The sequence below is a fragment of the Phascolarctos cinereus genome, unplaced genomic scaffold, assembly GCF_003287225.1.
Source record: "Phascolarctos cinereus isolate Bilbo 61053 unplaced genomic scaffold, phaCin_HiC Scaffold_726;HRSCAF=1367, whole genome shotgun sequence".
In the NCBI taxonomy this organism is placed as follows: Eukaryota; Metazoa; Chordata; class Mammalia; order Diprotodontia; family Phascolarctidae; genus Phascolarctos; species Phascolarctos cinereus.
Genome location: NW_027556098.1, coordinates 415,649,272 through 415,665,294, shown reverse-complemented (window position 1 = coordinate 415,665,294; position 16,023 = coordinate 415,649,272). Strand labels below are relative to the sequence as shown.

Below are 16,023 nucleotides of genomic sequence, written 5' to 3'. Positions count from 1 at the left end.
GAAGTCTTTACTGAGAATGTTGAGAACATAAAATGTGAAATGTTTCTTCTCATAGAATCAGAATATCATATGAATATATGTAGAAAAGGCTTGCAGACCACTCATTTCAACAACAACATTTTACTGATTTCAGGAATGAAGATCAAAAACTGAAGTGATTTGCATGTGTTTACATAACTAACAAGTTTCTGAGGAAGGATTTAAATGTGGATCTTCCTGACTTCAAGTCTGGTGCTCTATTTCCTATAACATCTAGCTTTGCTTTAAAACCCTTGACATCACACCCTGCTCTCCTCATTTTCTCCAGTCTAGGAGACCAAAGTGACCCTTTTCCTTGCCAAAATATCACTTAGTGTACCCCTTATTCCATATCTTTCCCTGACTTTCCCCAACCAGCTATCTACCTGGTGCAGTGGATAAAATGCCAGACCTAAAGTCAGGAAGATTAATCTCCCTGAGTTCAAATCTGGCCTCAGATGCTTATTAACTGTGTGACTCACAGGAAGTCACTTTTATCAGGAACCAAAATAAGTTGGATGGGGTCAAACAGGTGGTGGAAAGTTTAGATGTTAGTGAACTTAAATGGATAGGAAGGATGAGTTGAATTCAATTGATCAATACAATTATTATTGTGGGCATGAATCCAATAGAAGTAGTGTAGTAGCCCTCAAAATCAATAAAAAGGAGAGAAAAGGATTACTGGGGTATAATCTCAAAAATGACAAAATGATATTGGCTCAAATTCAAAGACAACTATTCAATCTCATAGTACTACAAGTCAATGTTCCAACCACTGATGTCAAAGAGGCCAAAGTTACTCACTTCTATGAAAGCCTGCAACATCTTACGGAAATAATAACAAAAAGGATGTCACATTCATCATAAGAGATTGGAATGTTAATGTAAGAGATCTATATAACTTCTTGTTGATTTCCCTATCTTAGTTTCTTACAACTCCAGTCTCTCCTACACACTGCTAACCAAATGGATTTTCCTTAAGCGCACATTTGACTGTCACACCTCTAAAAAGCCAACTGCAGTAGGTCTCTCTCACTTCTAGGATAAAATAGTAACTAGGATATTGATGTTTCACAATTCAGCCCCAAAATACAATTTCCATCTAGCTGTACATTTTTCCCACTTTCACACTCTATATTCCTAACAGTTCTTTCACTTCTTTGCATGACATTCTACCTCTCATCTCTATTTCTTTGCCATGGTCACTCTATCACACCTAGAATATACTTCCTCCTCTCCTCTGCACCCTAGAGTCCCTCCCTCATTTCAAGTTATAATTTAAACTATTTTCTACATGAAGTCTTTCTTGATACTCTGAGCTGCTAGTGAGATCCATGCAAAATGATGTGGTATTTAGCTTTTTTGTATTTTTTTGTACTTGCTTACATTTCTCATGCATCTACATATGTTAGCTTAATTTTATATGGTGCTTTAAAGTTTGTAAAATTTTAACTTTAATATATAAGTTAAATAAGTTATCTGATTTGATTGTGGCCTGTGAGGTTAGTGTTGTTATTTTCTCCATTGTACAGATGTGGAAAGTGAGGACAAAAGAAGTTAATTTGTCCAAGAGTCTCTGGAAGTCAGGAAGAACTAACTTCGAATGTTTCCAGAGACACTGAGCAACTTCGTAGCTGCATGACCCTCCCTCCAGCCCCCTCTGTTTCTTTCTCTCATTCTTTTCTTCCTCCTTTTCCCATTCTATTTCTTTAAGTATTTGTAATTTTCTCTATATAGATAATAGAAACACATATTGACAAATATGAAAAAAAAACCTGACACACATATTTGCTAGTGCACGTTACGTTTTTCAGTACTGTCATTCTTTTTTGTAAGCTTTATATACTTGCTTTTAGGAATAATGTATTCTAAGATCTCCTCTTCTTTTTTATGGATTTTTTTTGATGTTGCCTAATCCTAACTCTTTCCTTCTTACTTGGTAATGCTTCCTAGGTACCCGGTATTGCTTTTTCAAAGTTATTAATAAACTTTTATACCTCCACTTTTATCTTTGGATCTAATAGGCACGGACAATTTTTTGGTCATGATTTCATAAAGTGTAATTCAAGATTCACTGCAATTTATATAAACATACATACTGATGCATATATATCTATATCTATATCTATATATATATAATATATACCCATGTTACATATTTATGTATATAAAGTCTAGGTACATATATATGTATATATATGGGTATATATATGGGTATATATATGTATATATATAGGCATGTATATGTGTATTCTTTGATTTACTCATCTCTTTAACTTTAATCATTAAATTTAATCTTTTTCTAAGACCCAGAATCTGACCCCTGCTTAGGTTTTGAGTGGGATATGTACCCTTCCATGGTCTCACTCTAGGTACTTTATTTTTCTAAGATGATATTGGCCTCCAAGAATGAGGCTCCCCTGGATCTGAGAAGGCAAGATCTTGGGTCTTCAATGCCTTCCCTGTTATCTAGGGCAGCTTGTTGTAGAACATCAAAGCCACTAGACCTGTGCTGTCCATATGTGTGTCTTGGAGCCTTGTCACTACAGCTACAGAGAATTTTAGGACTTTCTGACCATGCTGGTCTTTTCAAACTACTGAGACTTGCTCATGGACATTCTCCACTCTTGTTGCTTCTGGACAAAAAGCTGTATTTTCTAAACTTGCTTTGGACTGTGCCTGGTTGTAGTGGGATTCTATACTTCACTGAGACTCCTTTTGTTGGGAGTCCATTTTCCTATGTCCTGTATCTTTTTTTTGTCCCTAAAGTCCTAGCACAGAAGAAATAATTGTAGATTTTAGTTTGATTTCTTGGATATTTCTTCACTCTGCTCTGAACCTTGGAATTTTGCTGAAGTCAGTATTTAGGAAATGTATTGTTTGCTTCTTCTCCAGCAATCCGTCTTGGCTGGAGATCTTTTCAGTTTAAACATGGTTTCGACTCTTCACCCTAACAGTACAATTTAAAATTCCCATTTGGGTAATTAAGTCAAGTTCAGTGGTCCATCATTTTCATAATCTACTCTTCTATTTTATTTGAATAAAAACAATATTTGCCCTTCTTCAATGCTGATTCTGCTCTCTTATTCCCAGTTATTTCAGAGATCACAGAGAGTGGTACAGACCTTAAATCCATTACCTCTTGCAGATTCGGTTTCCCAATGCATTGTTCTCATAACCAAATTGTGAGGTCTATGTCACAAGCCTCTATTAAATGTTTTGCAAATGAAATAATTGAGGTTCAAAATGGTTCTGTAGCAATGACAATGATGATAATAATGATTATAACTATTACCTTTCAATCATGAGAATCCATTTACCCCACAGAATTACAAATCTTAGAACTAAGAAGGGACCACATAGGTTATCAAGTAATACCACATATTAGAGTAATTCTCACTACAGCGCTCAACAAATCATTGCCCAGCTTCTGCTTGGAGACCTTCAAGGAAAGAAACCCAAGGAGAGAAATCTGAAAAAGCAGCTCGTTATATCTTTGTCCAAATCTAATTTTCATGAATTTGCTGCTGCTCTTATTCAATTATTTATTCATTCATCTATTTATCATTGTATTACTCTTGATATCAAACCTAATGTTTTTTTTTTCTCTTTTCAACTTCTAGCCATGGCTCCTAGTTCTGCTTGCTGTCATCAAAAGGAATACTTTTAACCCTTCATAACATGGTAGATATCTAGATACTTGAATATCATGCATCTTTCCCTGAGTCCTCCCCATCCCCAAAGCTAAAAATGCCTGTTCTATTCATCTGATCCTTATATGTCATGATTTCAAGACTCTACTTTCTCTGGGTACACGCCTCTTGACAATATCCAACATTTCAATGTTCATCTTTACTTATGATAACTGGAACTTAACACTATGTACCCTTTTTTAGCCTCCTTACTGCACAAAAAGCAGGTTTAAGGACAAATTAGCCCCTGGAGCTTCAGTAGGCTAACCCTGCCTAACATTGATATTCCCAAACCATTTATTTATCCTTAATCCCATCACCTGAATCCTGCATTTATCACTGTCAGGAAATTATTGTGTCAAAGATCATTTTGTGCCAAATATCCCTTTGAGAGTCTGGTGAAGCCTAGTGGTCCCTACTCAGGGTGGATATACTACATATGATAGATAGGAAATAGCTAGGTTGTGAATTCTCTGACCTTTGTTATTCCCTTGATTTTGGATAAGATAGAAGAGAAGGCATATGTACAGGCTTAGTACGACTTTTCAGACACTCATAGCTCACTTTGCAGTCTGTCTGATCAGTCTAAAACTACAAACCAAAGATATATTTACTGCTGAAGTCACTCCTAAGTCCCTGTTGATTTGGAGAGAAAGTTCTAAACATGACTGAGAGAGATCCCTGAATGAACCACTTCTTTCATCATTCAATCAGAAAAATGTAGGCCTGGTTCTTGGGACAAACTTGATGACCAGACACTTAGCTAAGTAACTAACTTACTGTTTTCTACAGATAGCTGCTTTTTCCAATCCTATGAATGAGATAGAAATTTGGACTTGTGGACTCCCTGTTGCTTTAGATGGAAACTTACCTTCCAGGGATATAAAACTAGGCTGGCTTCATCTGTTGTGTATTCCATTTCTGATCTAGTTAAGAGCATTTGATGGAGAGCCCAGGCCACAGCATACACAGCATTGTAGATGTTGTAACTGCAGCTAGACATAGACATGTCAAAATTCTGCATTGGCAGCATCTCTAAAGATGTGTTTAGTAAACAATCTTCTTCCTTCCATTGTTTTTCTTTAAATGGACATTGAAAAAGTATGCTCCAAAATGTTTTAAGAAAAATATCTTCTGGGTATTTGGCAGGTTTAATTGCCTTCATGAAAGGTTTGAAAGTTGGAATCTCTTTTCTCTTACTTGAAAAGATCAGACTTTTACTGAAACTTTCAACAAGCAGGGTATTAGGTCTCATGCTAAAATTCCATTGAGAGGTGGTAATGCACACTTTATTATAATCCAAGTAATCTTCTTTTTCAAATTCCCAATCAAAAATTACATTATTACTCCCATAAAAAACAATTACATTGGCAGAAGTTGCATGAAGTATTCCCAACACTTCAGTATGGGGGAAAAGACTGTATTTCTCATTGGGAGGAATCTTATGGATAAAGGTGAGACAGACACCCTTCCTGGCCATCTCTTCTCTTATATCCCAGAGGAATGCTTCACCCCTGGTATTATCTGTTATTAACAGTCCAACCCATGTCCAGTTGAAATGTACCATTAATTGGACCATTCCCAAGGCAAGTTTGGAATCCTTAGGTGCCAGTTGATAAATACTTGGAAAATGGACCTTGTCATTCAGAATGGGGTCGTATGGGCCACAGGTCATCTGAACAAGGAAGAAACATAATCCCTGTTTAGATTAAAGTATGCTGTAGCCAAAACTATATAACATTCTGTGAATTTGTCCATTTTGATAATATTCCATCATGTTTTGGCCTTCTGTTTGCAAAGACCAAGCAGCTTTCCTGGAATCTGACCCTCCATCTTTTCACCTCTTATTGTCTCCCTCTCCATTTTTAAAGGCTGATCTCATCTCTAAATAACTTACTGGCTTCTGTGACCATGTGCTCATCTTCTAAGAAACTGGCCTTAATACAACTGCCAGAGTATTTTCTTTCCTTTATCCACAGATTTTTGCAGATATATTTTTGTCTGTAGCTCATATTTGCCTCAGTTTCTCATGACATTCCATGATACCTTAAAGTATCTTGCATGATAGGTTAGTCAAGGTTAGAGATAATTAAAATACACACACACACACACACACACACACACACACACACACACACATTTCCCATCTACCTCTGCCTGCCAGCTGAATTATTGAGCACAACTGAGAATACAACATTCCATCTGTGTGGAATTTTATAAGCGCTCATTGATTTTGTCTCAATTACATTGGTATATACACTCAAGTACATATACAGAGACACATATGTATACACACATATATGTATATACATTTCAGGTACGCTATATTATAAGGAATTATATTGGTATATACATTTATTTTCTTATTTTTCACTTGTTTCAGTCATGTCCAAATCTTCATGACCTCATTTGGGATATTCTTAGCAGAGATATTAGAGTGGTTTGACATTTCTGTCTCCAGCTCATTTTACTTATGAGGAACTGAGGAAAACAGAATCAAGTCACTTGTCTAAAGTGACACAGCTAATAAGTGTCTGAGGCCAGACGCAAACTTATGAAGACAAGTCTTCCTGATTGCTAGCCCAGTCCTTTACCCATTGTGCCATCAAGATTCCATTTACATATATGTATGCACAATGCATAAATGGATATATATAGTTACAAATGTATATTTACATATACATGTTTACATATAATAAATGAATGTTAACAAGAATGTAATCATTGCAATGTAATTGTAATGTAATTTTTGTATTAATGGAATAGAATAAGAGATAGATAGATAGATAGATAGATAGATAGATAGATATTTATACGTATCAGTACATGCTGGTGGTGATAAATCTTATTAGAATGGGCAATATTGAACACTCATTTCAATATCTTACCTCTGTATCTTCCTGCTCTGAGCACCAGCTGAAGAATAATACTAGAAAACAGGATTTCCCAGTTTTTGACATGTCACATATCCAACATCAAATCCCTGGTGTTACCTCCTTCCATACATGAATGTTCTCCTGACAATCTAGGCTGATTTCCTCATGATTCTTACCTGTGGAAACTTGTAGAGCTCAAGCACAGAAGCAATTTTGACTGACAATTCAGAATAGGGTCCTCCAATGACAGCCAGGGATTTGCCTTGCTTCTCACATTGGTAATTTGGAACAGCCAGTCTTGGTCCTGACAGCAATATTAAGGAGCTCTCCAAGGTTTTGACATCACTGTTGTGGGTGTCAAAGATGTTGAATCCAAGAGTAATATTGGGTAACAGATTGGGGTCCTTGTTGATTTCCTCTACAGCAAACACCAAGGCCAGGACTTGATAGTAGTTTTTTTCCTGAAATCTCATTTGAGACCAATAGTGTCAGGAGTCAGGAAATTCTTCTATCACTGAAGTGGTTACTTCTTTCAGAAAGAGAATATCTAGTAGTTATTCTAATTTTAGAATGTATAGTTCAAGCAACTTCGTGTGATTCTCCTTGCTAACTCTCAAGTTTTTATTTAAACACGATTTTAGTAAACACTCTTGTAGTAATCTCATCATCATACTAATTTATATTTTGATGCTTGTGCGTATGTTTGTAAATAAATATATATATATGTATACACGCGCACACACACATACACACACACACATATATATCCATGCACATGCATATATATGTATGATATTTTATTTGTGTGATAACCTACATATAAATCTATCTATATCTATCTGTCAATCTCTATCACCTGTCTTTTAATATTACCAAATCTGCTAGTCTCTGCCAAGAGAAATACATCACAAGGATGAATTCTGTGAATAATTTCATGCTATTTTTTCTTCCATGAACTATAAAATGGTTATCTCTTAAAGGGACAATTTCAGGTTACATTTCTTTCTCAACAAGAAAGAGAGACATTTCATTTTTAAAAAAGTTATTTATTTTATTTTTCCCCAGTGACATGTAAAAACAATTTTAAACATTCATTTTTAAAATTGAGTTCCAAATTCTCTCCCTTCCTTCCTCCCCACCCCATCCACCATTGAGAAGGTATACATTTGTTATATGTGTTTAGTTATAAAAAAAATACAACACCACTTCCATAATAGTCATGTTGTGAAAGAAAACAGACAAATAAGCTCTGGAAACATAAAGAAAGTTTAAAAAAAGTATGCTTCAATCTGCATTCAGACAGCATTAGTTCTTGGTGTAGGAATGGATACTATTTTTTCTAATAAGTGTGTTTTTTTTCCTCACAATTACTATTGCTAATTGTATCTCCCTGCATTCTATCTGCCTCTTCCTTTTATTCTATTCTCTCTCTTTTCACACTGTCCCTCCTCAAAAGTGTTTTGCTTCTGACTACCTCTCCCCCAATCTGTGTTCCCTTAAGTTATTCCCTTTTTCTCTTATCCCCTCCCCACCCCATTTTCCTATAAGGTAAGGTAGATTTCTATACCCAGTTGAGTGTGTATGTTATTCCCTCTTTGAGTCAATTCTGTTTAGAGTAAGGTTGAATCACTGCCCCTCACCTCCCATCTCATTCCTTCCACTGTAAAAGCTTTTTCTTGCCTCTTTTATGTCAGATATTTTACCTATTCTACCTCTCCCTTTCTCATTCTCTTAGTACATTATTTCTCTCACCCCTTAATTTGATTTTTTAAATACAACCCTTTCATATTCATCTCTTGTCTGTGCTTCTCTCTCTCTCTCTCTCTCTCTCTCTCTCTCTCTCTCTCTCTCTCTCTGTGTGTGTGTGTGTGTGTGTGTGTGTGTGTGTGTGCATGTGCATGTATAATTCTTCTAAAAACCCTACCAATGAGAAAGGTCTTGTGAGTTACAAATATCATCTTCTTATATAACAATGGAAACAATATAACTTGAATAAGCCCCTTGTGATTTTTGCTTCTTCTTTACCTTTTTATGCTTCTCTTGAATCTTTATTTCAAAGTCAAATTTTCTTTTCAGCTCTGGTTTTTCCTCAAGAATGCTTGGAACCCCTCTATCTCACTGAATTTCCATTTCCCCCTCATGGATTATATTAAGTTTTGTTGGCTAAATGATTCTTGCTTTTAGTGCTAGCTCTTTTGCCTTTCAGAATATCATATTCCAAGCCCTCTGGTCCTTTAATGTTATAGTCACTGTGGTTCCACCATACTGGACTTGTTTCTTTCTTGCTGCTTTCTTGCTTGTTTTCTCCCTGACCTGGAAACACTGTAATTTGCCTATAATATGCCTGTCAGTTTTTATTTTGGCATGCCTTTCAGGAGGTGATTGGTGGATTCTTTCCATTTCTATTTTACGCTCTAGGTCTTGAATAGCTGGACAGTTTTCCTTGATAATTTCTTTTTTTTCTTTTTGGTTAGGCAATTGGGGTTAAGTGACTTGCCTAGAGTCACACAGTTAGATCAAGTGTTTGGTCTGAATCTGGATTTGAACTCAGGTCCTCCTGACTTCAGGGCCGTTGCTCTATCCACTGTGTGACATAGCTGCCCCGATAATTTCTTGAAAGATGATATCTAGGCTTTCTTCTCCTTCCAAATTTTGGCTCTTTTTTATTATGGCTTTCAGGTAGTCTCATAATTTTTAAATTATCTCTCCTGGATTTATATTCCAGGTCAATTATTTTTCAAAAGAGTTATTTCACATTTTCTTTGATTTTTCATTCTTTCGGTTTTGTTTTATTGTTCCTTCATTTCTGATAAAGTCATTCTCTTCCATTTGTTCCATTCTAATTTTTAAAGAATAATTGTCTTCAGTGAGCTTTTTAATCTCCTTTTTTGTTGGCCCAATTCTGCTTTCTAAGTCATTCTCCTCATTGGCTTCTTTGACTTTTTTACTTTTGGCCTAGTCTGTTTTTAACATGTTATTTTCTTGAGGATTTGTGTGTGTGTGTGTGTGTGTGTGTGTGTGTGTGTCTCTTTTACCAAGCTGTTGACTCTGCTACCCAGAACTGTGACCTGGATCTGTGTATGAGCATAGCAACAAGGTCTTACCCCAGTGCTAGCAAAAACACTCTAGTAATGTCCTTCTCACCAGCTGTTAAACCCCTTATCTTCTGTTGGCTGGGAGTCCCAGAAGAAGCCACTGCCACTATCTCTGCTGATTCAGTCACTCACAAGGCCTCCTCTTGTTGTACTGGTCCAGGGCTATGCTGGTAAAGCCTGTGCTAAACTGCACTCCATTCTCACTCGGGTAAAACAGACCTTTCCTGCTGACCTTCTTTATGGTCTTTGACATCTGAGGTTGAGAGGTCTGGAAACCACCACTGCTGCCAGTGATTCAGTGGTCACAGGCTTGACACAGGTTTGCTGGGGTACGGTTTGCACTGGTGCAGCCTGTGCTGAACTGTGCTCCTCTCTCATCCTGTTGCAACAGACCTTCCCGGCCTACCTTCCAAGTTGTCTTGGGCAAGAATTTTTTTTCAGTTCATCATTTTGTGAGTTTTGCTGTTCCAGAATTTGCTCAGAGTCACGTGTAAAGGTATTTGGAGGGGTTTAAGGGAGAGCTCAGGTGAGTGCCTGCCTTTACTTCATACTTGGCTCCATAATCCTGAAGTTGAGGATAAAAATCTGGTACAGTTTCAACTCCCACTACTTGCTCTCATTCACTGTCTTTGAAAATGCACTCTTCCATGTTTGTTCTGTGCTTGGCCTGCTGGCCTTCTGGTCAGGGATGGTCTCACACCAACTCTTTTGTAGAAAGTGAATCATGGGCAAGGAACTCCCTGGTCTGGATAAGTGAGGCTTTGGTATGTGGAGGCAATAGAGATGGCTGTGTAAGCAGCCACCCACAGCCTCATAAGAGACCAACAAGAAGGCCAACTGAGGTAAATTCACAAGCTCCTTTCCTGCAAACCACATGAAATACACCCAAGAAGGTGACCTCTTCTGTTTTGGTGACCTTCCTTAAAGCTTTGCCAATGTCCACATCGTCATGTTTCTCATCAGATCAAGAGTTGTCCAGTGAGACTGCTAAGACTATAGATGTAACCTCCATAGTAAACAACCAGTGTTTTTCTTTATGTCTCACACTTGACCCTGATGAGTAACCCAAACCTTACTCATGCAGTTTGTACTGACTGTTCTACCCCAACTTGTCACATCTATAGAATCCCTAACTCCTTACAGGTCCCCTTTAAGCCCTACCCACATAATCCCTTAGCAAACCCCTCCTGCTTTTTTTTTAATAACAATCATGGTCTTATATTCTGTGTAAATTTTGATTGTGTAATTAGCATCATACACTCTATAAAACTGTCTTACCTTTCTGAACTTGTAAGTTCTTCTCAGGGACTTAGCCACTCACCAGAACTTGAAACCTCAAAACCACAATAAATCTCTCTATTTGGCTTTGAGCATTTGAAGTAATTTAAGACATCCCTCCATGTAACAACCTGGCCCTCATCAGTTTTGGGCTAGTTTGGACTTTAAGGATTGGTGGGACATGTCACTGTGAGGAGTCTATTTCTACATTAGCATAGGGCTTGCATTGTGAAGAAAAGCTACTAGAAATCATGACCTTGGAGAAAGACTAATTCCTTTGTCTGGTGCACTTGACTCCAAGGACTTACTTTCCTTGCATAAACCAACAATCCTGCTGTTGGGTAGTTGGATTGGAATGACAGGTGTGATAGTGGTAGTCTCTTGAATGTCAATCCAAAAGGGTAAACATTATTTTTCTTGCTTATCATAAGATGACTATTCTTATATGATATTTTTCTTCCTTTAAACCATATCAATTGACTGATTTTTTAATATTGAAAAAGTATTATTGATCATAACTATTCTGGCATGCACTTGGTTGAGTGAGTGGTATGGAGTTCAGTACACCAAGAAGCGTTTATTAATTATTGTCTACCAGGTACTGTGCCAAGCCAGAATTTCTAAGGAGGGTGTTGGTGCCTAGATTGATATGCACAGCACAAAAAATAGATCAGGGGATTATATTTCTGTCTAGAGTATAGCAGTTCCTAGATAAGAGTGGAGCTGACTATAAGAGGATTGTAGTGTTTTCTGTTTTTGTCAGTTAACTCTATAAACTCCTAAATGATAGAGATAAATAAACTATATGAATATGAAAATATTGTACCTTTGGTCTTAAGAAGTCATTATTAAATCCAATGCACCCATCTTAATATACAGGCACTTAAGAGATATAACAAGGTAATGTTAAGTGTTCTGGGCTTTGCCTTGAACCGTAGAGAAAAATGTAGTTCAGTAAATGAGGCCATAGCTAGGCCAAATTAAAAAAAAAATTACAATCAAGTTCAGTTATTCCTATACCTTGAAATCTCAAAACTCATAAGACATTAGTGCATATTTTCAGATCTGTAATTTCTTTGGGACTGGTAATTCTCACTCATTTTGGAAATATTTCAACTTATTCAGATATATGACTTACAGACCTAGATAGTGTCCAGAGCACTGAGAAGATGAGTGATTTCACCTTTCCTTTAAAGCAAGTAGATATCAGTGATAGAACTAGCACTAAGTCCTAACTCTTCTCTCCCTCTCTCTCTCTCTCTGTCTCTCTGTCTCTCTCTCTCTCTCCCTCTCTCTCTCTCTCTCTGTCTCTCTCTCTGTCTCTCTCTCTCTGTCTCTCTCTCTGTCTTTCTCTCTCTCTCTCTCTCTCTCTCTCTCTCTCTCTCTCTCTCTCTCTCTCCTCCTTCCTTTCTCACTCTTAACTTTTTTTCTTTCTTTCATCCCTTATCTCTGCTTCTCACTCTCTCCCTGTATATCCACATATATATTCTGGTGTTTGATCATTTTAGTTGTGTCCAACTCCTTGTGACCCCATATGAGCTTTTCTTGGCATGGGTACTGTGGTGGTTTGATATTGCTTTCTCAAGCTCATTTTATAGATGAGGAACTGAGTCAAATAGAGTTGAGTGACTTGGCCAGACTCATATAGGCAGTAAGTATCTTGGAATAGATACGAAGTCAGAAAGATGAGTCACTCTTATTTTAGGCTCAGCGATCTATCCACTGTATCAACGCTAGTTGATACAGATAAGATAAGACTGATATCAATATTGGCATTTTCCATATAGATAATCAATATATGAAATACAATAATATGTTGCTATTCTATATAAAATTAACAAAATATAGTATATTTGGTATATTTAATTATATGACTATGAATATTCAAAATGAATGTAGCCAAAAGTTCATTTACACCAATCTACATAATTTACATAAAGGGAAACTGATATCTGTTAAAGTGAATTGACTTGTGAAGGTCAACTTTATAAAGATTTTGAAAAAAGTAAGCAAAAAAGAGTAACTCTTTTAAATAATAGAGAAAATATAGAAATTGGAAAATATTGTGAAGAAATTAAAATCCACAAAAATCCAACATTTCAAAAAGAGATTAATAGTCAATCTTTTAATCAAACAAAAGCTTTTAAGTACTTCCTGTTGTCCAAGGAATGAATGCAAAAATATATTGCATACAAAAAAAAATAGGCACAACATCACTTGGTAATAATCCTGTAGGAATACCATAGTTGTAAGCTGGTTAAGGGAAGACTTTTTACAGAAAGTTAGATTTTAGCCGAGGCATGACAAAAATGAATATAGTGAATCCCGAATATGAGGGAAAAGGAGAGCTTTCCTCATATGAGAAGCAGCCAGTGAAAATAGAGCTGTAGGGAAAAGGAATGTCTTGTGTGAGGACTAGTAAATGTGATGGTGAAGCTGGGATCCTAGCATATGGAGAAGGGAGTAAGGCATAAGAAGACTGCAAAGGTGGAAGTAATGAAGAGCTTTGAAATCCAGATGAAGTGTTTTTTCTTTGATCCTAGAGTAAGGAAGGAAGTTTAGGAATTCATAGAATAGGTGTGTGATATAGACACGATTTAGGAGATCACCTCAGCAACTGAGAGGAGGATTTACTAGAGCAGGAACAGAGATCACCTTTATAAACTTTCATTTAACTGAATTAAAGAGAAGATAAAAATTAAATAAAATACTTAAAAGGACTGTGCACAGTTAGAACAAAATGAGAATAAATAAAAAAGAATGACCAGAGCCAAATATTCAGGGCAGCTAAGTGATCAGAGAGGATAAAGTTCTGAACTCATACTCAGGAGAACTGGAATTAAAATATCATTTAGACACTAGTTGCAGAAAACTAGGTCATTTTCTCAAGTGTTTTCTGCATCAGTTTCCTCATCTGTATTATTTGGATCATACTAGCAGCTATGTAATGAGAAGTTATGAGAATTAATTGAAATATACATCTATATGTGTGTGCATGTGTGTGTGTAAAATACATCAGAAACATGATCCTAGTAGATTATGAAAGGATTTTGTCTTAGCATTTTAAATGTGAAAAGCAAAAATATTAAAAGCATAAAATATTGAGAACGAATGCGCTCTACCAAACTGCTTATATACAAAACAGTTATAGGTCTGAACCTTAATAATGGAAGAGAAAGAGAGAAAGACAGAGACAGAGAAACACAGAGAGACAGAGACAGAGACAGACAGAGGTAGCAGGCTGGACTGAGAATCAGGAAAATCTTAGCTAAAAGTCTTGTCTGAAAAACTCTGGCTGTGTAATTACCAGCAATTCACTTAACCTCTCAGTGCACTAGGTGGTGCTCTAAGACAGTAAGTTGTTGCGATGATACCAGTCAGACTCACATTTATTCAGAGACATGTAAATATTGAGTTACATAAAATTATATATTCATTAATATCTATGTTCATATGGCATTAAATATAAATATTGGCATAGCTATCATATATTTGCAATTATGTGATAATCATGTATAAGATATCACAATCATATAATTTGTATATGTCTATACACATAAAATCATGCACATACACATATACACATGTATGAGGCTCTCTGTGTGTATTATAAAACCCATGGCATAATGAAGCTGCTATAGTAAATGACATTTGTAATGTCTTCCTCACAGGGTCCTTACGGGGGCTGAAATGAAAATAAATGATATATTCAGAACATTTATCCGGCCTTTAGATATTCAAAGAATGGCAACTATTAATAGTGTAAGGACAGTAAAGGAAGATGGAGCTTGGACTTCCTGAGGGAAGGAGCTGCCTAGTCTTCATCTGCCAGAACCTTTCCAGAAACAGAACAAAAATAAGAAAGATCCTAGTTTATTACTCTGTGGGTCAGACTGTGAGTATATGTCTGGGAGTGGGGAAGAGAGAGGTGTTATTTCTACTATGTAATTTTAAAAAAGAAACATAGTGAAACATCAAAGGCATGGAGGTAAGAAAATGGGACAGGAAATGATACTCTGTCCGTGCACATGTTTTAAAAGTTACTTTTTACTCACTCTCCCCCTAATGAGTGTTTCTTAAAATGAATATAAAAACAAAACCTTACTAATAAAGTTTGAAATAATTGTTAGGATGAGTGTCAAAATATTTCCAATCTTCTTCCAAGACCACTTCATATAAAAATAAAGGGAAAAATCCCCCCACAATACGATCCCCATCTTTGAAGTAGCTGTGAGGTGAATCTCTTTTCAGGGAGCACAAACCAGCTTCTTTACGACCCACAGACTGGGGAAGCTCCAGCACCAGAAACAGGAAAAGAAGGGAGAGCATTAGGAACACCTCTCTTCAGCTCTAGCACAGGGACAAATAGCAGTCAGACCAGGGTGGGGCTGTGCTGTAGATCAGATCAGGTCACAGCAGAACAAGCACTGTGAGATACTTTCTAAAGGTGAACCTCTTCTGCAGGCAAATGTTTGTTTCCTTTGCAAAATCTGAATTCCACTTTTCTTCCTAGCACCTGTGAAGACAAATGGAAAATGATTCAGACCCTTGCCCAAAACAAGGGTAATGAGGGAAGAAGCAGGGAGTATTTATAAGGATTTTATATTGATTAATTATTACTCTAGGCGTATTTATTCTAAGAGATGCATAGGATCATTACCACCCTCCTCCTCCTACCACAGATGCAATCAGAATGAGCCAAAACAATTGGTGCTGTGGAACCAATCCTCTTTGGGGCTCTGCACCTGAGTTCCCCTGTCTTAGTGATAAACATATTTTTTTTTCTTTTCTCTTTCCCTGTCCAGGTATTCCCAGCAGAGTACACTGGGAAGAAGGGAAAGATATCCGGGGATTTCCATTGAGCTGTTGTCGTGTCCTAGCCTGTGTGACCCTATGTCAACACTCAGGATTCCTACAACGACTCTAGAATTGCCAGATGTTGCATCAGGCAGAAGTCTGGGTGAGATGACAAAGTCAGTGTCAGGAACTGGGGAAAAGTGGAGGATTTCCTCCCACATTATTCCAGCAGGAAGCATGGAGGCTCTCATGCTCCTGGGGGCCACG

The 16,023-nt window shown here is 36.9% G+C and overlaps 1 protein-coding gene across 1 annotated transcript in view; it reads right to left on the bottom strand.

Annotated features, from left to right (window-relative positions):
- The window catches only part of LOC110220030 (vomeronasal type-2 receptor 26-like), a 46,441-nt gene extending 30,967 nt beyond the window's left edge, over positions 1–15,474 (bottom strand). The window contains 3 exon segments of the mRNA XM_021003881.2: positions 4,582–5,385; positions 6,763–7,047; positions 15,127–15,474. Coding sequence (XP_020859540.1) covers positions 4,582–5,385; positions 6,763–7,047; positions 15,127–15,288 — 1,251 coding nt within the window. The 5' untranslated portion in view covers positions 15,289–15,474.
- Positions 15,475–16,023: the final 549 nt, after the last annotated feature.